This window comes from Carex rostrata, chromosome 28, assembly GCF_964058835.1.
Source record: "Carex rostrata chromosome 28, lpCarRost1.2, whole genome shotgun sequence".
Taxonomy (NCBI): domain Eukaryota; kingdom Viridiplantae; phylum Streptophyta; class Magnoliopsida; order Poales; family Cyperaceae; genus Carex; species Carex rostrata.
Window position 1 is genome coordinate 971,666 of NC_135945.1, and position 23,467 is coordinate 995,132.

General features: G+C 36.0%; 2 protein-coding genes and 1 long non-coding RNA gene across 19 annotated transcripts in view; 2 read left to right on the forward strand and 1 right to left on the reverse strand.

Moving 5' to 3' along the window:
- Window positions 1-9,188, forward strand: part of LOC144545534 (cellulose synthase-like protein G2) — a 54,826-nt gene extending 45,638 nt beyond the window's left edge. Inside the window, exons 4-9 of one of the 2 annotated variants that reach the window (XM_078294099.1) lie at window positions 88-203; window positions 325-735; window positions 1,806-1,982; window positions 2,241-2,411; window positions 2,745-2,992; window positions 8,810-9,188. In XM_078294099.1, coding sequence (XP_078150225.1) covers window positions 88-203; window positions 325-735; window positions 1,806-1,982; window positions 2,241-2,411; window positions 2,745-2,992; window positions 8,810-9,092 — 1,406 coding nt within the window. In that variant the 3' untranslated portion in view covers window positions 9,093-9,188. The remainder of the gene's footprint in view (window positions 1-87; window positions 204-324; window positions 736-1,805; window positions 1,983-2,240; window positions 2,412-2,744; window positions 2,993-8,809) is intronic. The other variant, XM_078294098.1, reaches the window with a different exon arrangement.
- A 3,318-nt stretch (window positions 9,189-12,506) lies between these two features.
- On the forward strand, window positions 12,507-16,783 carry LOC144545426 (uncharacterized). 16 transcript variants are annotated; one of them, XR_013508515.1, is made up of 10 exons: window positions 12,507-12,709; window positions 12,976-13,073; window positions 13,575-13,695; window positions 13,826-14,052; window positions 14,172-14,204; window positions 14,603-14,699; window positions 14,976-15,479; window positions 15,595-15,660; window positions 16,157-16,232; window positions 16,524-16,783. XR_013508515.1 is itself a non-coding variant. In XM_078293997.1 (9 exons), the coding sequence occupies exons 5-9, from the start codon at window positions 14,189-14,191 to the stop codon at window positions 16,542-16,544; spliced, it is 267 nt and encodes an 88-aa protein (XP_078150123.1). In that variant the 5' UTR covers window positions 12,507-12,709; window positions 12,976-13,176; window positions 13,575-13,695; window positions 13,826-14,052; window positions 14,172-14,188; the 3' UTR covers window positions 16,545-16,783. The 16 variants fall into 16 exon arrangements, 7 of the variants coding, with proteins under 7 accessions (XP_078150123.1, XP_078150122.1, XP_078150124.1 ...); XR_013508514.1 differs by having other exon boundaries at window positions 13,826-14,699; window positions 14,976-15,234; window positions 15,392-15,479; XR_013508513.1 differs by having other exon boundaries at window positions 13,826-14,204.
- A 226-nt stretch (window positions 16,784-17,009) lies between these two features.
- LOC144545427 (uncharacterized) lies at window positions 17,010-17,922 on the reverse strand. Its single transcript, XR_013508520.1, has 2 exons — window positions 17,374-17,922; window positions 17,010-17,286 (listed from the first exon to the last, which is right to left on the reverse strand). It is a non-coding gene; the product is annotated as an uncharacterized LOC144545427 (long non-coding RNA).
- Window positions 17,923-23,467: the final 5,545 nt, after the last annotated feature.

Here is a 23,467-nt window from a genome sequence, read left to right on the forward strand (position 1 = left end):
GATTAGCCTTGCGTGCTTAATGATTAATTAAGCACGAGGCGAGGGTGATCACATCTTAAACCAGAATTCCTGGTTTGGGGTGTGACAAAAGCAGCATAGATACTGATATTTCCGGTCATGTCATTCCAAACCTAATTTATGTTTCTAGAGAAAAGAGTCCGAAATCTCCTCACAACTTCAAGGCCGGCGCCCTTAATGCTCTTGTAAGACCAACTATTAACAGTAGAACTTGACATATATAGTTTCATTTGTATTTTATGACATCCTAAGCAAGTATCATGTAGAACATAAAATGTTAATTGAAACTGTGATTCTTTTTGTAAGGTACGTGTTTCGAGTGTTCTGACAAATGCTCCAATAATCCTAACAATCGACTGTGATATGTGCTCGACCGACCCAACTTCACCACACCGGGCACTTTGCTATTTCCTAGACCCTGCCACCTCAGCCAAGCTTGCTTTTGTGCAATTCCCTCAGCATTTTCAAGGACTCAACAAGAACGACATATATAGAGGTGAAATCAAGCGCGTCTTCACAATAAATTCTATTGGCCTCGATGGATTATGCGGGCCAAATTATGTTGGGACCAACACATTTCATGCAAGGCGTGCCTTGTTTGGTTCATCATTGAAGGGTGGAAATGATGAGGAGCAAATTGGGTCTAAGATTGTTTTGGAAAAGGCGATCGAGGCTGTAGGTTGTGACTATGAGGTCGGGACGAAATGGGGAGACACGGTAAGTGCTACTTTTCTCTTGTTGTTGTGAAATAATTGATTTTGTGATGTTGATCTCATAAGCTAAAGTTCATGAAATTACATCTAGTGTAAAAGAAATAGCCTGAACAAACTAACCACATGATGCTTTTTTTCTTTGTAATTATTAATTAGGGAATATTGATTATTTGCCACTCCAAAACCTTAAAATTTGAAAAATACCACTCCGAAATTTGAAAAATACCACTCCGAAATTAATACCACTCTAAACTTAGTTAATTTTTAATTTTTCCACTCCAAATAATTGATGACTAAAATACCCTCCAAATAACAAATTTTCCCTATAACTTAATTGGTGGTTGGAGCATAGCGCAGATTCTTGCCAGGTTTGAGGAATCTGCAAAAAAATGACCTGAAAATCAGCTTGAATCGGACAACATGCCTTTACATGTGATTTTTGTAGCATACCAGCAACCTGTATTGCTTCTGTACCAGTCCAATCCCCACTGTATCAGTGCTTGTCCCAAGAGCCATCCGTAAAACACACAAAGTCATTTGATGAATTTAAAATCAGGGGAATTAGTTGCTCTAACCTGTTAATGACAATGAACCTCCTTGATGCTCCCAGGTTGAACTCGGCTGAAATAGTTCTTTGGTAAAGTTCCAATTTGTGAATTATTGGCCCCTTGCTGCAGGCATAGACCTGGTCATTTGCCCATTGCTCATCTTGTACCAGATCAAACAAAATTCAAAGAAATATAGAGGGAAAAGAGATGGGAGGGTATTTTAGTTATTAATTATTTGGAGTGGCAAATTAAAAATTAACTAAGTTTAGAGTGGCATTAGGATGATTTTTAATTTCGGGGTGGCATTTTTCAAATTTTAAAGTTTTGGAGTGGCAAATATTGTGCTGATGTGCTCTTGAATCAAAGTTTAGTTTGAAAAAACTTGCTCGTTAAATTATAAATGCCAACTGAGATGTAGCGTGCTAAACAAAATGCAAATAGTGAAAGATAGACAAACAGAACAAGACTTAAATACATAAGAAAAAATTATCGCATATCATATTTATTATGGTTCTTAAAATTCTAGATTGGTTTTCGGTATGGTTCGTTGGTTGAGGACTACTATACAGGCTATCGGTTGCATTGTGAAGGATGGAAATCAGTATTTTGCAACCCACCTGAGCCAGCATTTCTTGGAGATGCACCAAAGAGCCTGAATGATGTGCTTAACCAGTGTAAGAGGTGGGTTGTTGGGCTCTATGAGGTAATATTTTGAGTCTTTTACCATATTTCAATCTTATATATGCATATATCTTAATACTTACCAGTCAAATGTTCTTTTAACATATCCCATACTCTAATTTTTTTTTCTGAATTTATAGTTTAATTTTGTTTATGCTTATTTGTATTTCCTTCATATTTTCTTATAAAGTTGCTGTGCTTGTGGATATAAGAACATCCCTGTACTGGTACCATTGCTTATCTAAATATATAAAATGGGGCTGAATTGGATGAATTGCAGGTGAGTATTTCCAGATATTGCCCCTTGACCTTTGGTGTGAAAAAGGTCTCACTTGGAGCGGGGCTAGCTTACTCGCACTATGCATTTTTGGGCATTTGGTGCATCCCTATTGCCACTTATGCTGTTGTACCTCAACTGGCACTAATCAACAATAGGCCATTATTTCCAGAGGTGTATTACTCTGTCCATCCATATATTATCGAAATATTGTTTGTATATTTTTTTGTTTTAGAAGAATAATGATCTCCAATATATTTTCTCTGTGTGCATGCCGATAAATAAATTTGTTCAAATAGCCGAAATTCGACCTATAATTTTTCTGAAGTGTATTTACAGTCTTGAATATCTCCAAGACTGGTTTATATTTATTAAATTTTGCCTAACAGAAAGCATATGTGAAATTCAATATAACAGACCTAAATATATAGCTTAAAGAGCAATGTACCTGTTTACCATGGTAAGTTGGTAACTTTCTAACTGCGATATTGATTTACCTAATCGCAGCCATCAAATCCATGGTACTTCTATCTGCATGTATACCTCTTTTTGGCAGCGTACATTCAAGACATGACCGACTTTGTTTCCTATAACGGCACTTTCATGTGCTGGTGGAGTGACCAGCGAATGTGGCTCATTCATTGTCTCACCGCATATCCCTTCGGTATGATGGAATTTGTGTTCAAGCAATTCAACATCACTACTCAAGGTTTTAATGTCACGAGCAAAGTCATGGACGACGATCAGAGCAAGAGGTAATTTAGGGACTTCTATGTCATTCATAATATTGTACGGAAATTAAATGTTTGAACAATATAACAGAATTGCTGGACATATAGGGAAATTAGCTAGGAAAGGAAAATTATCTCATAATAGGTTTTGAAATGAGTACATATATATGATACTGTTGAGATTTATGTATGTTTATTGCATTAATAGTAACTATAGGGTTATATTGGTAAGAAAGCAATTATAGAGAACCGTAGGGTTACAAATGTAATTGTGACGCCTATATAGGCCCAAAAGAACAAAGGAATGAATACAATTCATTTTTGAACCACATTTCTATTTCGTATCAGAGCTGGAACCATAGTAGGAAAAATCGGTATCGGGATCGGGATCGGTCCCGGCCGATACCGATACAGGATCGGGGTATCGGCCGGTATCGGCCGATTCGAATCGGAAAATCGGACTTTTTGATCAGAAGCTTGTTTTACACTAAAAATTAGGAAAAAATTGATAAAAAAATTAATTTGTCAATAATTTATGTTTAGATAAATAATTACAATCAAATAATCCATTAATACAATATAATAAATAAATAGATATCATTATTGAATACATAAATAGTAATAGACATTAAGCTAAAAAAACAAAATCAGATTTAGGAATTTCTTTATTGAATACATAAATAGGTATCATTAATGGCCCAAATCCAATTGATGAAAATAATCCCTACGTCTTCCAACACTAAAACTGAAAAGAAAAAACTGATGAACAGTGAACCCCAATCAGTGCCACTGCCAGCGGACCCCAACTTCTCTTTAACACTCTGACTGAATAGCCCCACTCAAGTTCTCCCTTGTTAAACCAGACAAGTGGGCCTTTTCATTCTGACAATGGGATCGTGAAATAACCCTTCTTCTCCAATTAGCTTTTGACCCAGTCAAAATTGCATATTTCATCCCCAGATCCAATTTGAAGTCGTAGGCTCGTAGCACTTCGTTTTTTTTGTGAAAATTCGCTCCAAATCGTGGGAATCAACGTCAATAATCGCTCCACAGTAGAAGAATCGACGAAAAATCGCTTGATTCGGCCAATTTGAACCAGTTTTTGGCTGAAAATCGCACACCGAGGAAATCGGGCCAAAATCGGATCGGCAACGGCCGATACCGATCCGTATCGGCCGATTCGGATCGGTATCGACCGATTATTCCTACTATGGATGGAACCCTAGTAGTCTTTTTCTCTCTCTTTCAAGCACTGTAGCAACGGATCCGCACTGTAGCACAGATCTGATACTATAGCAACAAGGCAGAGACCAGTGCCGCCGTCGCAGGCTCCGTTCAGGTCGCCTCCGCCTAGGCAGTGTAGTCATCGGGTCTGATTGGGTCTAATCGGAGTAGATCTCCCTCCGCCACCTCTGACCTGGTGGCCGCTGGCATGACCGAGCTCTCCTCCACTGATCGGAACAGCTCCGCCAGTCCACCGCCTAGGCTGAGCACAGCACCTCCTGCTCCACCTTGCCTTCTCTCAGCCGAGCACTGTAGCTCTGCCCTCCTCAACAGCCAAGGCAAAAACTGGTTTTCTTCTTCCCTAGGCCGTTTTTTCTTCTTCTCTAGACTGGTCAGCCAACAAGGCAGGCTACTTGTGATTGTTTGGCCGGCGTGGGAGGCCTAAATCCCACGATACCCGAGAAGCGGGTTCTTGGTTGGGTTTGATCGGGTTTGAACTCGAGTCTTGATGTGCTAAATCAAGATCGGGTCAAGAGAAAGAGAAAGAAAGGGGGAGATGATGTGGATCTCGTTTTGAGGGATCAAGATCGGGTCAAGAGAAAGAGAAATACGAGCGATTCGGACTAGGGTTGATACGTGAGGCATACATATGAGTCCGATCGATGTCGGGAAAGGAAAAGAAAAAGGATCCGTTTGAGGAAGCTATTGAGAAGCTGATTGCGAATGATGTCTCTGTCATGATGACTCACATGATGCTGTAGTTTGCCATGTCTGGTTTAGGCCAAGCTCTCGCGGCTCCTGTAGTTCCTGTTGAGCCGAGACAACATAGGTTGGATCTTCCACCTATTGATACGAAACTCAATGGGCCAAAGAAGTATCTGAGCTGGTCACGTCGAGTGAGGTACACTCTAGTAGGAAAGAATCTAGAGGGGTACTTGACTGGAGACAAGGCAGAGCCAATGGAGGGTACACCGGGGAGAGATGACTAGAAGGCCACTCATATGCAGGTGTACATCTGGCTTCTGAGCTCGATGCCTTCGTCTATTGCAGACACTGTGGATGGCTTGGAAAAGGTACAGGATGTCTGGGACAAGTTGAAAAGAACTTATGATGGTGTGGGGAATATCATGAGGATGTACTAGATCAAGGGGGAGATCTCAGATGTGGTACAAGGGGCGAAGACCGTGCAGGAATATGCCATAGAGCTGGAGCACTTATGGTTAGAGCATGATCACTACAGGGTCCGACCATGTTGCTCACACCCTACGTGTTCTGAGAGAGAGGCATCCATGAAGGATAGGACTATGTTGTTCCTCAAGCATCTGGCGCCAGCATTTGAGTCAAGGGTGGCTATGTTACTGAGCGAGAACAGGATTCCCTTGCTTGCGGAGGCAGTATCAACCATGATACAGGAGGAGAGCTAGATGAGGCTACAGACTGGGACAGGAGGACCTCCAGGAGTGAGGTCAGCACTAGCGGTCTCCAACTCAGGGTACAGAGGTGAGACTTGAGAGTGCTACAACTGTGTGAGGTAGGTCACCTGAAGCAGGCTTGCCCTAAGCCACCAAAGAAGAGAGATAGGCCACTCTTCTTTTAGCCTTTTGAGTCGTTTGTATCCCCTTTTATTTGAAAAAGTAAATAAAGATAAACTTGTTTGTGATGCTTGTGAGTTAGGTAAACATACCAGGAGCTCTTATGCTAGCTCTGGTAATAGGAGTACTTGTATCTTTGATTTGATTCACACTGATGTATGGGGACCTTGTCCCATAACTACTGTGAATGGATTTAGATGTTTTGTTTCTTTTATTGATTGTTTTTCTCGTATGACTTGGATTTACCTGATTAAAAACAAGAGTGATGTGTTTGCTTGTTTGAAAGACTTTCACAAAGAGGTTCAGACACAATACGGGGCAGTTGTGAAGGTATTGCTTGTTCCAATGAGACCGAGTACACCAATAGGGCATTTGGGGAGTATTTGTCATCTCAGGGAATACAGCACCAAACCACGTGTCTGTACATACTAGGGCAGAATGGGGTAGCAGAACGGAAGAATAGACATCTACTTGAGATAATTCAAAGTATGATGATTTCGATGAAGGTTCCGAAGTACTTGTGGGGGCAAGCAGTTTGGACAGCAGCTTACTTGATCAACAGGGTGCCCTCACGGGTGTTGGATTGGAAGTCACCAATTGAAATGCTGAAAAGGTAAGAATAGAGATATTCTTCCTATCAAAACCTTTGGCTGTATGTTGGAGCCCTGGGGAGAGGAGATTATTTGTGAGTATGGATGTTACATTCCGAGAGCTCGAGCCATACTACTCCTCAGAGGCGATATCACCCTTTAGAGACTTGCTCGATACAGGAGGTATGAGACGAGAGGGGGAGAGTAGTGGGGATGGTGAGAGGAGGATAGTGAGTGTGGGTGGTATTGGTTGCCCAATACCAGAGAATTCAGCTCTGGTTGAGCCAGAAAAAAAGGATTCGATTGTGGTTGAGCCAAAAGTTGAGAAGAATGAGACTGAAGGTGGAGGAACTCAAGCTCAAGGGGAGTTGAGATACCGTAAGGTGTATGTTAGGAGAACACAGCAGAATGAGGGAGCTGTGCCTACAGTGCCAATTGTGCCAAGTCCCTTGTCCCTGCCTACTCCGACTCTTGAGACACCTTCACTATTCACCTCAGACCCATAATACACAAGTGATATAATTCCTCTCTCTACTCCTCCCACTCCCCTATCGGTAAGGAGGACTTCTCGCGAGAATGCAGCTATTCCTCCTGACCGATATGGTTTTCCACATGACATTGCCCAATTTGTCTCTTACTCACACATATCACCTGTACATGGAGTATTCATTGCATCATTAGATACTGTCTCTATCCCTAAGTGTTGGCAGGTTACTAAGGGAGATCCGAAATGGAAAGCAGCCATGCAAGAAGAGCTCAAGGTCCTCGAGAAGAACAGAACCTGGGAGCTTGTGTCACTACCACCAAGCAAGAAGGTTGTTGGATGCAAGTGGGTCTTTACAGTGAAACAGAATCCAGAGGGTATGGTTGAGCGCTACAAGGCTATGTTGGTAGCGAAGGGGTACAGTCAGACCTATGGCATCGACTATGATGAGACTTTTGTACTAGTGGCGAAGATGAGCACAGTGAGGACACTGGTTTCCATGGCAGCGAATGGAGGATGGAAGTTACACCAACTCGACGTGAAGAATGTGTTTCTTCATGGTGACTTGTTAGAGGAGGTGTATATGGAGATTCCATCAGGGTTTGGCACAAACCAGACAGTGGGTAAGGTGTGCAGGCTCAAGAAGTCGCTTTATGGGTTGAAGCAGTCTCCCCGGACCTGGGTTTGATAGGTTCAGGAAGGCTATGGTAGGCATGAGCTATCAGCAGATCAATACTGATCACACAGTGTTTACTAGACAACATGGTAGTCACATTACTATGCTGGCTGTGTATGTCGATGATATGATCATTACCAGGGATGATAAGGGGAAGATTGCACAATTGAAGGCAAGATTGGGGAAGGAATTCGAGGTGAAGGATCTGGGACAGCTTAGGTACTTTCTTGGGATTTAGGTGGCTCGTGGAGTAGAGGGGATTGTTCTATCTCAAAGGAAATATGTCCTAGACTTGCTCACTGAGACATGCATGTTGGGTTGCAAGCCTACAATTTCTCCAATTGATGTGAAGGCCAAGATTAGTGCAGAGGCAGGAGAACAGGTTGATCGTGAGAGGTACCAGAGACTGGTAGGCAGATTTATTTATTTGATACATACACGTCCCAATATCTCATTTGTAGTGAGCGTGGTGAGCCGCTACATGCATGACCCTAGGAAGGGCCATATGGACGCAGTGTATCACATTCTGAGGTACCTGAAGAGTGCACCAGGGAAGGGCTTGATTTTCAGGCAGAATGGACACATGAACATTGATGGCTACTGTGACTCTGACTGGGCCAGTTGCCAAGATGACAGGAGGTCCACAACTGGCTATTGCATGTTCGTAGGGGGCAACTTGGTCTCTTGGAAGAGCAAGAAGCAGCCAATTATTGCGAGATCGACAGCTGAAGCCGAGTACAGGGCTATGGCATTGGGAGTTGTTGAGATGGTGTGGCTGAAGAAGTTGTTGGAAGAGCTCAAGGTAAATCACGGAACTCAAATGAAATTGTGGTGCGATAGCAAGTCAGCGATCAGTATTGCCAACAATCCTGTACAGCATGACAGAAGCAAGCATGTGAAGATCGATAGATTCTTCATAAAGGAAAAGCTAGAAAGTGGACTATTGGAGCTGAGTCATGTAGCTACTGGAGATCAAGTAGCTGTCTGCCTCACCAAAGGACTTAGCTCAATAGATCTAGATAGATTTTGTGACAAGATGTGCTTGATTGATATCTTTTGCCCATCTTAAGAGGAAGTGTTGAGATTTATATATGTTTATTGCATTAATAGTAACTATAGGGTTATATTGGTATCAAATTAATTATAGAGAACCGTACGGTTACGAATATAATTGTGATGCCTATATAGGCCCAAAAAAACAAAGGAATGAATACAATTCATTTTTGAACCACATTTCTATTGATACCTTGTTTATACTTTATACACTTTATATAGGTATGACCAAGGACTCTTCGATTTTGGTGTAGACTCGCCTTTCTTTGTCATATTAGGCACTGCGGCAATACTCAGTCTATGCGCATTCACGGTCGGAATGATCAGAAATCGCATGGTAGTGGAGATGTTTCTAGCAGGATTTGGCATTGCGAATTGCTGGCCAGTATATGAGGCACTGTTTCTGAGGAACGACAGTGGCAGGATGCCAGAAAGAGTAGGCGCCCGAGCATTTGTCATGGCAGGATTTATTCTTGCCATAGGTTTTGTTGCGTTTAATTTATAACATTATTGAGATGTGTATTGCGGTTGTATCGCATCTCCGAGGAGAGTACAAAATGGATCAACTCTTGCTTGTAGGATAATAAGATTGATCATTATTTGTTAGTTTTGAACAGTAATTATAATATGAAAATTATTGTAGTCAATGGCATTGAAAATGATATGAAGTTTGCCTAAATTTTAATGGTAAATTGTGGAGCCGATTTTCACAAAATGGGTCAAGTTATTAGCCCAAAATGATACTACAGTTATTATATTTCGGCCCAAGGACAACAGAAATAAATATACTCAGGTTACAAGAATTCAACTTAATATCAAGCAATGTTGATCCACTAAAACTGAAATCTGTTAAAATAGGCCATCTCCAGATAAATAAAGGTTGTAAAATATGAGATATCGGTGGTCTAAATTATAGAATTTTTTTACAAACCATAATTAAAGAAAAAGAACAAATTTTAGGGAACCAACTTGATTGGTTTATTTTTACGAAAACCTTATGTACCGAATAGGCTGTTCGGTACCTTCCATTTATGTCCAAGAGGAGGTTTCAAATACCTCATGCCTTTCTTACCCCAGCATACGTCATATTTTATATCTTCATTTTCAAAATCTAAATTGTCAATCCAAACTGCTCAACACGATATCCATACTAAAATATGCTTGAGAATGAAATTTTATCAGTTTTGAAAATTTTGTACTATTTTTTTAGATAGGTAAAGTTTCACTGTTTTTCAACGCTACATAAACATTGATATTGTATCTATCTTAAAAAATAGTAAAATTTTTTAAAAATTATAAAATATTATCTCTAAGCATATTTTAGTATGTATATTGTGTTGAGCGGTACGGATTGATAGTTTGAACTTTAGAAATAAAGATATAAAACATGAAACGCACAACTAATGAAGTAGATCTGTTTGAATGGTTTGGATTCATCGTTTAAAGTCAATTCGATAGATTTTGGAGTTGATGTTATATACGTTAATATGACCAATATCATACTAGCCAAATTCTTTATTATGAGATGATATGTAAAGTAGATCATATATAAATTTATTTGGTAATTTTTTATTTATTTTCAGTTTGGTAAATCATGTAAAAGATCCCTTTGCCACAACATGCCAAACCAAACCAAATCTTGTGTCTTCTAAAGAGAGAGCATATTGGGGCATTATGAGATGGATCTCCTCTGTCAATCTGTGACTTTTTTTTTTTCCTTCTGATTTGTTTTTGCATGGATGAAGAGCTATGAACAGCACAACTTGTACATTCAACTGGTACTAATGGCATATTATGCGCTGTCTTTTTTGCCACAATTTTTTGTTATTATTGCTATAATTATTTGGGTAAAAAAAATAGGCATAAATTAATTATCTTTTATTGTTTTAACTGTAAGCAATTGAAAAATACATGGAGTCGAAGCACTAAATAGTAAATACCAAGAACAACAGTAATAATTAAAACAATTAAGTAGACATGGTAAATAAAAGTAGTCGTGATAAATTTTGTATAATTTAATAAGAGGAGTCTATGGTACTATGCATATTACGATTTGTTAACGTGCTACGGCTCTATATTTGAGTTTTCAAATCCTAACGGTCGATCCGAACCGTTCATCTTGTTCTCCATATTAATATGTGTTTGGAGACCAAATTTTACATTTTTTGAAATTTTTTTACTATTTTTTTAGATTTATTGAAAATCACTGTTTTTGAATGGTCCAGAATTTTCAGATCAAGTGATTTTCTAAATATCTAAAAAAATAGTAAATTTTTTTCAAAAAATATAAAATTTGGTCTCCAAACACATATTAATATGGAGAACAAGATGAACGGTTCGGATCGACCGTTAGGATTTAAAAATTCGAATATAGAGCCGTAACACGGTAACAACCCATGATATGCATAGTACCATAGACTCACTCATTTAATAATGTTGCAAAATTTTATTGACAAATTAAGCTTTTTCATATGCCAAATATTATCTTAATTTTCTTCTTTATTTTTGCTAGTTTAATTGTTTATTCAGGATTTTATACTTCCCAATCATAAAATTGTAAATACATCTTAAAGAGTTTTACTGAAATATATGTGATCATATGAACTATTAAAAAAAAATAGATACTACTCCCTTTTTCTCTTCTAAAATCAAAGCGAAATTAGATTTTCAAACATTTATCTTTGATATAAAAACTATTATCTTAACCAACTTACTAGTTCCTAGAGAACTACAAAACTTGTAAATGACATATTAAATAATTACTTATTTTTAACTGTTTTCATAATTTTCTTTAATTTAATTATCTCACACCTGAGTCCATGCCTTAGCAATAGCCCATAAAATAACACAAAATAGTCCTTCCATAGACGAGAGATGCAAAATGATTGCGTGGTCGGTTCCTGCCAGATCAATTTTTTTGGCACGGTTCAGATGTGATTGATCCTCTGTGGCGGGTACGGTAAATGGGGTGGTATGATGAGTCATGAAACATGCATGCATGCACATCTGTACATTCTTATTCAATTATTTCATTTACCTATTTATTTGTTTATTTTTAGGATACATCAGCAATCAATAAATAGATTATAAGTACCTCCCACAAAACACAATGGTTAAGATATATATAATATGTTCATTTAAGATCGAATTTATTGGATTTGATTAGTAGTGTCTTAATTTTCATAGCATAAGTAACAATTTGATATTGATAAAAACAAAGTGGTACCCTTTAGCTTATAAGATAATTATTAGATAATTAATTATATATTATTTATTATTATTTTGAGATTGATTTATACAATATTTTATATAATTTAATTTAATTAGTGTTTATATTAGTTTAATATAACCGGTACTAATAATTATACTCTTTTATATTTTTTTGTTATTATGTACATAACGTGTCTAATTTAAAATGTTTATGTGTTTTCTACCGGTTCTAAAATAGCTAGCTATATTGCTATCAACTGTTTTTCTTTTAATAGGATTCTAAATAGGTATAGTTGTAGCTGCGCAATAATTTGCTATAGTTGTTTTTGTAGCATTTTCGTGATGGCGTGATAATTGCTATTTAGAACCTTTGTTTGTTATACTTTATACTATATTATGTAAATTAATAATTTATTCAATAATTATTCTTTATATGAGTCAATACTATTTTATATTAACTTAAACAGTTAAGAATAGAGAAATTGATAAAACTAAATATAAACTAATATAAATATGGCAAATGCTTCTGTGCATACAAAATTTTCTAGACCGTTCATTTATTCATGATCAAATGGTTCATATTTCTTCCGCTCAATTACTTTTCCCGTTAAATTTAACGCAATGCTTTTGACGGAAGGGCAAAACAGTCATATAACAGCGAAAATATGACCAATCCCTCCGTCTCCGATTTCTTTCGCTTATTCCTTCTCCAGTCTCCATTCTTGTAAACCCTAGCCTCCGAGGAAAGTAGTCATGGCGATAAAGAGAACATCCCTCCTCAGCGGGGTTTAGGGTTTTCTCTTCGACCACTCCCCACAGCCTCAGACCTCTCGGCATCGACTTCTCGAGCGACAATATTAGGTCGCGTGAACCCTAGATCGCCTGAGACCCTCTCGGCACCGTCTCTCTCAGGTGATTACTGTGTTTTTGGTCTAAATTGTTGAGTTGTAAAGTGCTTACTAATTTCTGAGCTCCAAGATTACTGTGTTTTTGAGCAATATATGAGCAAGGGTATGACTCCTATGCCTTCCTCAAAAATAAAAAAAAATAAAAACGGGTATAGTCTGACAAGTGATTGGTATTAATATTCCTTGTATTACTTATTTGAACATGAGACTACAAAAAGTTAAGTAAAAACTACTTGCGTTAACTTTTACTTTTTATTTCTTAACATACAGCTTTAATTTCAAGATTGACTGAGAAAAATAATTCTATTGTTCAGCAAAAGAACAAGCTTCGGCAATCAACGGTCAGTGCCTGTCTCTTTGTTAGACAGGTACATTTCATAGATTGCAACTTCCTTTTGGTGTGTTTAGTTTAAGCTTTTCCATTTCAGAACTTCCAAATCAAGGAATTTTGAATGCTGTGATAATTATACTGTAAGTGATATCACGATATCATTAAATTTGAATCTGTAAAACACTTGAAATGCTTGAAGTTTTGAGTTTATTTTATTCAATAAATGAATGCTTTCAAGGTGTTTGATGAAATGCTTGAACCAAATTAAGATTTTAGATAAGATTTGTAGAGCTGCCATTGATTGTGCCTGGGTGTTTGATGAAATGCTTGAAGGTGTTTGAATGATTCATAATGGCCACGGTGATTGAGCTTGAATATTTTTTAAAACTTTTAAAGCCTAGTAGCCAACTGATTCTTTACACACCACTTAAATTTTTTTGATAAAATTCCAGTAAGCAGTAGCATCAATCAGTAAGCTGTATGGTGGATATCTGCGAGTATTCCTTGGTCCATTATTTCTTAATTTACCTTTTCTCAGATTATTCCTCAATCTACATGTACCCGCCACGGGCTCAAAGTCAGAACAAAGAGGGCACCATTTGTGCGTGTTCTTGTCATTATCATATTTCCAATAGGCAATAGCGTATCCCATCATTAAGGTACAATTTTGTGGCTTAATGTAATAATTCAATATTGACTTTTAAAATCCTATTTTTCTGTCTGTTCCACATTTTGTATACTGCTTAATTATTGATTGTGCTCATCTACTTTCCCTCTTCATTAATGCAGGGTGGTGACTCATACTGTAAATATCAGAAGTTCACAGAATAGCGAAAGTCTTCATTATTGTTTGTTCCTTTTTGTTCCTATAAGTCACTCCACTCATGTAAACCTTTCAGATATATAGGAGGATTTTCTGCAAGCATTGAAGGTAATCATTGAAGAGAAGGGGTTAGTGTTACACCCTTAGCAAAGTCTTCATCGAAAAAGCCCTTAAGGAAGATGAGGGGCCCCTGGTAAATATATAAGTTCCTTTATATTTACCAGTTTTGCAAATTTCTTATTCAATAATATTAATGAGTTGGTTGACATACTTAGCTTGACTCTATATATTTTCCTGTCCCATGATCTCTAGTATGATGACATGAAGACATGCATCTGTATTCCGGTAAGTTGATGCTGCACTAATACTGGTATTGTCCTATTTTTCAACAGTACAAATCCAATGCAATGCAATGTAGTGATCATGACATGGCAGCTTGTATATCTAATTGTGAAACCCATATAACTTACATTAAGAAACCATCTAATCTGTTGTCTGTTGGTCGATCGGGACCGTTGAAATCAAAGAGCACTTCATTTATTGCCTTCCACCCAATTTTGATCAAATTTTGTTTTGATTTACATTTCCATCTAGTTGATCGAAAATTAAAGCATCGTATGGCCATAAACACTTCGTGCTGGATTGAAGCTCATACATAATAAAACTTCCAAATTTTTATGTTGGTTACATTCAATGTTGTATCTTGATCATTTTAGATCAGCTTTGAAATTATGTTGTTGCAGATCGACAGTTGATTTTCTGCGTGAAAACGAACGGTCTGAAAAAGTTTTCTAAATTTGAAAGGACATATAATGATCAAAGTCTCTAGAAATGCTATTGGTAAGTATTATTTGGCCATATAAAATGTAAATTTTTTTTTAACTGTTTTTACATATTGATTGCTACAAAAATTGCAAAAAAATGCAAAAAAAAAAAACTTATTTTTTAATTTAAAATAAATAATACTGCAAAAAGTAAAAAAAAAAACTTATTTTTTAATAAAGAATAAAAAATGAAAAAATTCAGTCTAAATAAACTACTTTCAAATTCTTTTTGGATTTTTTTTTTTTAATAATAGCACTCCTGTCTCAAATTGAAAATCACTCGTCAATGCAGAAGATGTGGACCTCCCTCAATCCCAGTAAAGAAAGGAGCTTTGTGTTTCGTGCAGAACGTATTCGAACGGTTGAGATTTTCCAAAAAGTCACGCAAAATATGAGATATCTCAGAGGATGTGAATTCGCAGAGAAAGGGAGCCAACGGGTTACGATCACACGGATCGCTGACATGGCTATACAGTTTTTGACGAAGCCCTCCTAAGAGAGGCTATCATTTCATTTTACCTCCCTGTACCGAAATTTCAAATCCGCCTTAGGTAATTTTGACGAATCCCGCCTAAAGGAGTATTGTTCTGCAATATTAGCTTGGTGATTTGAGGCTTTAATGGTCCTTCTGAACTCTAGAGATATTTGTACCTAACCCAATTAATCCAATTTTCGTTTGTTCTCTTGACGTACTTTGTTTTTTTGTAGTTTGTCTTGACATTGTCTTAGATTTCTACGATCTGTTGGCTTGTGATTTAGGAATTACCAGTTGCAGCTTCTATTCAGATTCTGAGAGGTAGATTAAATTGCTAAATTCAAAGGCAGCAAATCATCTAGATATTCCTTGATTTCTCCAAAGGCTGTTGTTAATTAGAATCATCTAAGGTTGTTGTTATTAATTTTTATCTCAGGTTCGTATGTATCAAAAGTACTGTGAACTCAATTCATGGAGATACACACCTATATCAAGCTCAGAGGTATGATGTCTCCTTTTCGTTCTGACTTCAATTATTAATGGAAGATACCTTTTTCCAAAACATTACCATAATTAATCATCTTAGGTGCATAGAAACTGTGGATAAGATTGTCTTCTCTATTTTGTATGTTGTTATTAAGGTGGGTATTTTGTCTATTTTGTCCTTAATTCGAGACACTTTGAGCTCCTATAATTCTCCGAGAACCATCTTAGCTGCATAAACCAGCTGTACCAGTATAATACCAGCACCACAGTCTAAACCCTAACACTCACAAAGAAATCATCAGCATATGACAGTAAGCAAATTATAACAAAAGGCAAGAACATCTGGACCAAAGCCAAGGCAAAATTTGCTGATTTAATTATTTGCTGATTTATTTGGGCTTTTTGAATTATACTCTATTGTGGTGATATTAGGTGACCTTGTATGCTACGTAATATCTGTGTATAGGTCTGCTATCATACGTGTTCTAACTCATCAGTATATCTGTGTATAGGTCTGCTAATATTGGGATATTTATAAGCGTAAAATGTTTTGGCGTGCATAGGAGTCTAGGCACACATATCTCCAAGGTAATTACGGGACATTGTAGAAAGTCCCTTTTCATTCTATTAAAAATAGGTTATATGCTTGTTTTATTGGAGTTTTTAAAAAGGTTCACCAAATTTGCAAATATATGCAGCATTTCATACATTTACATTACCTTTTTTTTCCTCTAACACTTGAGCATCATAATTAAGATTTGGTTTGTCAATAGTTATTTTAAGTATGTAGTTGGGTAAGGGAGAGCATGTCTCCTTTCTATATGTAATATCTCCAGTGACATTTAATGGGTACATGTCTAATACTTTTCTCCTTCACAGAGCAAACACAAGAATTTCTGAAAGGAGACCTCCAGATTGTTTCTTCAAAGAGCTCAGATTCATTCAAGGATTACAATCATGGCCAGGCCTCTGAGAGCTTTTGGGGTCATGTTTAAGCAATTAAAAAGAGCCTAAAAAAATAGAGCCTTGGGAGGATTTATTTTCATTTTTATCTATAAACATACGGATATCAGTAGATAATAGTAATGAGCTATGCATCACTGACCCATATATGACATAACTAAGCAACAAGCACTCCACATGGTGCCCATTTATTTGGATCGTTCTGCCTTACCAGGATAACTAAATTAATTAAAAAAAATATATATTACAATATAAAAAAAAAATCAGCCTAATTGCTTGCATCATTGATAACCAAATTGCCCCTAAATGGAAATAACGTGACATACAACAAGTGCAATTGTACTAATAGAAAATTATAAATCATTAAACATAATTTCAGCAAATATTCTCATAACTGCAACAAATCAGAATAGAATTTGAGCATTCAAGTGTTACATACATATTAGAATTTGAGCATTCAAGTGATACATCTCAAAATTCGTTGAAATCAAAATAGAATTGAAATATTACATCCTTTCATAGCTACCACAAATCAAAACCCTAACCCTGCCTTTCACTAACTTGTGCATATATAGCATTAACTATGTACCACCCTCATTGAGAGATTCATCACTGAAGCTCTCATCAATAATGTCATCATCGTCCTCTCGTTTTCTCTTCCCTAAGTATTATCTCATATCTGCTACAAAACATACTATTGTCACATCTGCATGAAATAAAATTAAAACAACACAATTGACCTATTATACAAGGGAGGATGACATACCTAGGGACAAGTTTGGCAATTATGACACTTGCTCGTGGCAGTAGGTGACGACAAGTTCATATTAAACTGGTTGGACTTATGCCTAATTAAAGAAAGGATGGTTTTGATTGGATCTATTTTGGCAAGGATTGCATCTTTGTAGCTTAATTTGATTGGTTGATTCTTAATTTCCCAAGTAAAATTAATTTTAAATTTCTGTCTAGTTTAGCTTAATTTTAGAAAGGGCACTTAATTGGGTTGTATTGAAGCTTAGAATATCTAAGAATCAAGCATACTAGAATGACAGAATATGAACACATACGGCAGTGAGTAAAATAGACTTTTAAATTCAAGAAAGCATGAAGAAAATTATCAATTTGTATGACACAAAGTACTAGCCGTCTAAAGGTCACGCCTAAGGGATAATTACTATACTATTCATCAAGTGTCAGTTGATGTTATATATACCTAGAATTAAAGTATTCAAGTCAATGATACCACTGGCATGTACCAAAACCAATAGCAGTGCCGGTACTGATTTTGGTATGTGCCAGAACTAGTAGCAGTGCTGAGACTTTGGATAAAAATTGCAGTCTGAAACTGAAACATTCAAGTAGATGTGACAACAAATATGAGAGGAGTCTTGATAGATTGGTTGGTTGAAGTAGCTAAAGAATACAAGCTTGTATCAGATATTCTGTACCTGACAGTTTCATACATTGACCAGTTCCTCTCTTCTAATGTTGTGGGTGCGTGTGGAAAATGAGGAATGAATGTTGTCTTATGTCTACTTGACAACTAACAGAAACATGACATTAATGATTTGTTCTCTTATTTTTATTGGACAGGAAACATGCTGGAGATTATTGAATGATGTAGATAAATGAAGAGGAAGGAACATCTAAGACCAATTGAAATGTGAGAGATAGGGAAATTAACTCAATACCTTTAGAAATCAAGGGCGATTGTGAGGTGTGAGGCGACAAGGTCAGATCGAGGCGGAGACACAGAAAATACGACTGATCGTGAGCTATGCGGAGGTGAAGTGGTCAGATGGAGGGGTTTTTTCGTTAGGTTTTCTTCTCTGTACCAATCCTCGCCACCACCGCCAGGGTTTCTTCTCGTGTCAGCCAGTTCTGCACCTCCTAGCAAGTACTCGCGAGAGAGAAAGGGCGAGACTGGAGAGGACTAGGTTGCGTCTCGCGTCTCACGTCTCACGGTGGTAGCGGAGCGAGAGCACGGTTGGAAGAAAGAACAAGAGACAGAGGAGAAAGGAGAGAACGAACGAAGAACAGGAGACGGTTCGCCATGGTTGGGAAGAGGAGGGAAGCCTAACGGAGTCTAACAGAGAGATCAACACAAAATATTATACCAAAAGTGTCCTTTTAGAAATCAACGGCTGTAATCAATTCCGCAATTTTTTTGCTGAAACAGTTGCTAAAAGTTCGTATGCACAGAAGCATCACTCTATAAATATTTACATCCATAGAAATGATATACTTATAACTATATTATATGAATAGAGACCTGCATGGTTATACAACATGATGCACAAGTTGTGTGTGTATATATCCATGTGGGTTAGTTACAAATAATATTTATTTATTTCTCTACGTGTGAATGAATTAATAATCTTAGTCTGATTAATATTTTTTTGGCGCTGTCCAATCCACCGCCAGAAGCAACAAAGAATTGGTTGAACATGTTTAACATCTACCAAGCAAACATTTGATGCTTCCCCCAAAGGAAATAAATTCATTTTGATAAAATCCAAAATAAATTACATCCTTCTCACCTAATTGCCTTGACGTTTTCTCTCCCCAGCTGTTTAATTCATTACTATCTTTGATTTTTTTTTTTTTTTTTTTTTTGTGTGTGTGGGGGGATGAGGGGCGCTTGGAGGCACCTAAATTTATGGTGAATGCTAGAAATCTACCAATATAAGTTCTTGTTTTTAGTTTTATTATAAGAGCAACTTGATGCCTAGCTAGTCATCAAGTTATTTAATTTCAATTCATGTAAAAGCTAGCTAGATAAATTTGGATTTAATTACTTTTATTAGTTGATATCTACATTAATATCGAATAGGCTTTAAATGATATTGAATAGGCTTTAAACTATAAATTCAAAATTATGCGTTAAAAATTGATAAAAAATAAATACTTTATTTTTACTTAAAAATCTTACATTTTGCCGCTTGACTTCATGATCTAACTAAATTCAAAATTTATAATTTTATATGTTAACACAATATTACTCATAAAATAGTAATAAGATGCAACTAGCTAGACTCTACAATAGAGATTGCTAAATAAAACCTTATAGGATAGAGTAGTAATAAGGGGCAATAATTTGGTGACCCTTAGCAATTAATACTAAAAACGGAACGCATGGAGGGATCATGGGATTAGTGCTAGCCTGGCAGCACTAATTACTTATATTCTCTTGGGGTTGGATCCATTTAATTCTTCCAATCTAATAAATCCCCACAATCTCTCTATCTCTCTCTCTAAAAAACCCCTAGCCCTCTATATGTAGCTTCCAATTCCAATATTCTTTACCTCACAACCTCTCAACACATCTCTATTTCTCTCTTCAAATATAGAATCTAGACATGAATTGGTGGTGCAAAAACAAAAAACATGGTGCTCCATGTAGCCTTCCACAGCTTTCTTGAACTGCATCTATATGTTTCCTTTCATGGATGCATGAATTGATTTCATGAAGAAGTATGCATGTATCGGTGCATATTTGTCAATTTATTTCAGTTCAATAAAGCTGTGGGAAGTTACCAGGAAAAACCAAAATAACATGAAGAATTTTTTATTTATTGTGTCTTTATTTTAGTACTTCTAATTTTTTTTATGTGTATATATGCAGGAGTATGGTTTCGTATACACATGGTAAGGTCATGATTATTAGATTTATCTTACAATTACATCTGTTTTTGTTTTGGTTTTTTCAAATTTTTAAATCGAATACTTGTAAATTAATTTGTTCTCATATGCATGGTGGCGGATTTTAAGGCGTGAGAAATATAAAATTAAATCTGTCAAAGGATATTTATTCCAACTGTTTTTAAAAATGAAGAATAAGTCCTATTAGTTCTGTCAAGAGGAGAAATTAAGTATCTGAAGTGTATTCTACAATTTTTAAGCACAAAATTATTATCTACATATATTTGTAAATTAAAAAGGTGTCTTCCATGGGGTAATTTATATATCATACCAATTGACCTAAAACCTTCAATTATCAGTGGCCATTTTATAGAGATATATATGCCACTGCTTTTAAATGTCTAACTTCAAAAAAAAGATTGTATTTAATTAATATAATATCTTATTATTTTGAAATTTTTATAATTAGTTTAAACTTTTCATATGAAGTTAAAACTAATTTTGGTTCTCAAAATCTTTATAAGAATTATCTTTAGTCAATGTGCAAAGTAAATAAATGTTGACATATAACAATTGTAATTTTTATTGTAAAAGTATAGATCAATTATTAATATAGTACTCTTTGCTAAATTAATAATCTATCTAAATTTTTTACTTCAATTTGAAATTGACAATTACAATGATGTCAAAAACTTTGGAAATTTTAAAAATAATACGATCAAATTACTGATGTGACCAAAATATCTATCATCTGTAATTTTCGGAATGACAATACTTTATACCTAAAAAAAACAGTTTTTATTTTGAAATTATTTCCTAGGTGCTTCAAATAATCTTGATATATCTATTATATATTATTTGCACATAAAGAAAAACATGTACGGCTTAGGGTTTAGGATGAACGGAACTAACTCAGCTGCTCTCCAAATAGGAGAGCATGACTCTATTATTTTAAATTGAACCGTTCATCTGTGTTGAGATCTGTGCATGAAAAAATTCCACGGTCCGATTTTGAATAACAGGGTCCTGCTCTCCTATTTAGAGAGCAGCGGAGTTGGATCATAGGATGAACACCTTTGCACACATAAAATATTAAAATATTTGGACTGAGATATATATTATATCCTATCTTCATAAAGCATCTTTAACATTTATCCTTATAATACAATAAACACACTGTGGTTATTATTGGGCCCAAAAAGTTATGATTTGTTCAAGATAAAAGCCCAGTCTTTGTTGGGCCTTCCCAAATCAGAACTTGAAGAAGAGCATTTGATTTGGGCCTTTAAGAATCTGGTACTTATTGGGATATGATGGGGTGCATTCTCACCTCTCATATTTCCATAGTATAATGGGCTTCTTTTACATTTAAGTTGCAAAAGCGGTTGCTGAATGCTCACTTGCTCTTGCTAAATTGTGACAGCCATCTAGTTTTCCTTTTTTAGTCAAATTCGATTCAATTTATTATTATTTTTCTGTCTTCCAGGGAAAATCAAGGTTGTTTTGGAATGATTTAATGAATGCAGCATTCTGTGGTTTATAATTTTAAAGTTGAATTGTTCAGTAGTATGTGTTTGGTTCGACAATCAACTAAATTATTCTAGTTTGATTATGTTGCTAATTTTAGAATTGCTTGGTAGTTTTGGTCCATTAAAAGCATCAAATTGTACTCATCTTAAATTATTTATCATTACCTCTCGGATGAAATTGTTTCAATTGAACTATTTTTTTATGAAAATATTAATATTTGTCTTGAACTAATTATAAGCTAGTATTCTCTTAAGTTGTTATCTTGACAGAATCTCTGTTAAAACTGACATCTTTTGTATATGAAAAATTGTTTTCCATATAGGGGACACCATAAGGGAAACATGAAAAGTATTTTGTATTGGGTAGTGAAAATATTGAAACCTATGTAATTAACATGGTATGAGAAACAAGTCCATTTAGAGGTTTCTATGATTAATTTAGAGGTATAGAACTAGACGCCTATAGAAGTTCTATACATAAGTGTAATCTATTTTTTCAGAGTTAATAATTATACATAATTTAATTAGTTTATAATCAATAATGTTCGTTTATGTAGAAATAATAATGTAGGGTCATTGATAGACTTTTGCTAAACCCGGAACGGGTAGAACCCGTTTTGCCCGGCCCGTACCCGTTACCCGTGGTACCCGTACCCGTTGCCCGGGTACAAACGGGTAGACGGGTAGACGGGTACGGGTAATAAACGGACCGGAGAACGTGATTTAAAAAATAACCCGTTGTACCCGTACCCGTCTACCCGCCAACCCGTACCCGCCTACCCGTACCCCTATACCCGCCTACCCGTACCCGTACCCGTTACCCGTACCCTTTACCCGGTTGCCCGTACCCGTTACCCGTACCCGTTACCCGTTACCCGTACCCGCCAACTTTACCCGTACCCACTTTTGAAATTCAAATTTTGAATTGTACCGCCGGTTCAAGAGGGGCCCGGTCCGGGTCAAATCAAACCCGGCCGGACCCACCCGGGTCACGTCGGTTTTTTTTTTTTTTTTTTTTTTTTTCAAATTTTATTCCCTCTCCAATTTTTTCTTTAAATACACCCCTCTAATCCTCTTCCTCTCCACATTCTAACTCAAATTCTCAAATTCTCAAATTCTCAATCCCTCAAACTCAATTTCAAATTCTCATTTTTCATTATTCTCAATTTTTAAATTTATTTTTTAAAAAATATATAGTTGTAATTTAATTCATTTTACCAATACGCAAACGGAATTAGAGGTTCGCTAAACCCGTTACGGAATTACGAAGGTATCAAAATTACAAAGTTCGGCACCTCCCGCAAGATTTTTCCGCGAAATTTAAAGGTTAGATTTATTTTATGTTAGATTAATTTATTTTTGTAGAGTAATTTAAAATTTGATATTAGATTTATTGTTGTAGATAAATGTATAATTTAAATTGAATGTTAGATTTAGTTTATGATAGATTTGTTAGATTTATTTAATTTATGTTAGATTTGTTAGATTTATTGAATGTTACAATTATTTAATTTATGTTAGATTTGTTAGATGTGATTATGTGAACTTGTGAAATAATTAGATTTATTTTGAATATGTTAGATTTTATTTTTGAAATTCGGATTTATTTTTAATAGGTTAAAAAAATATGTTAGATTCATTTTTGTTAGATTCATTTATTTTTGTAGAGTAATTTAAAATTTGATATTA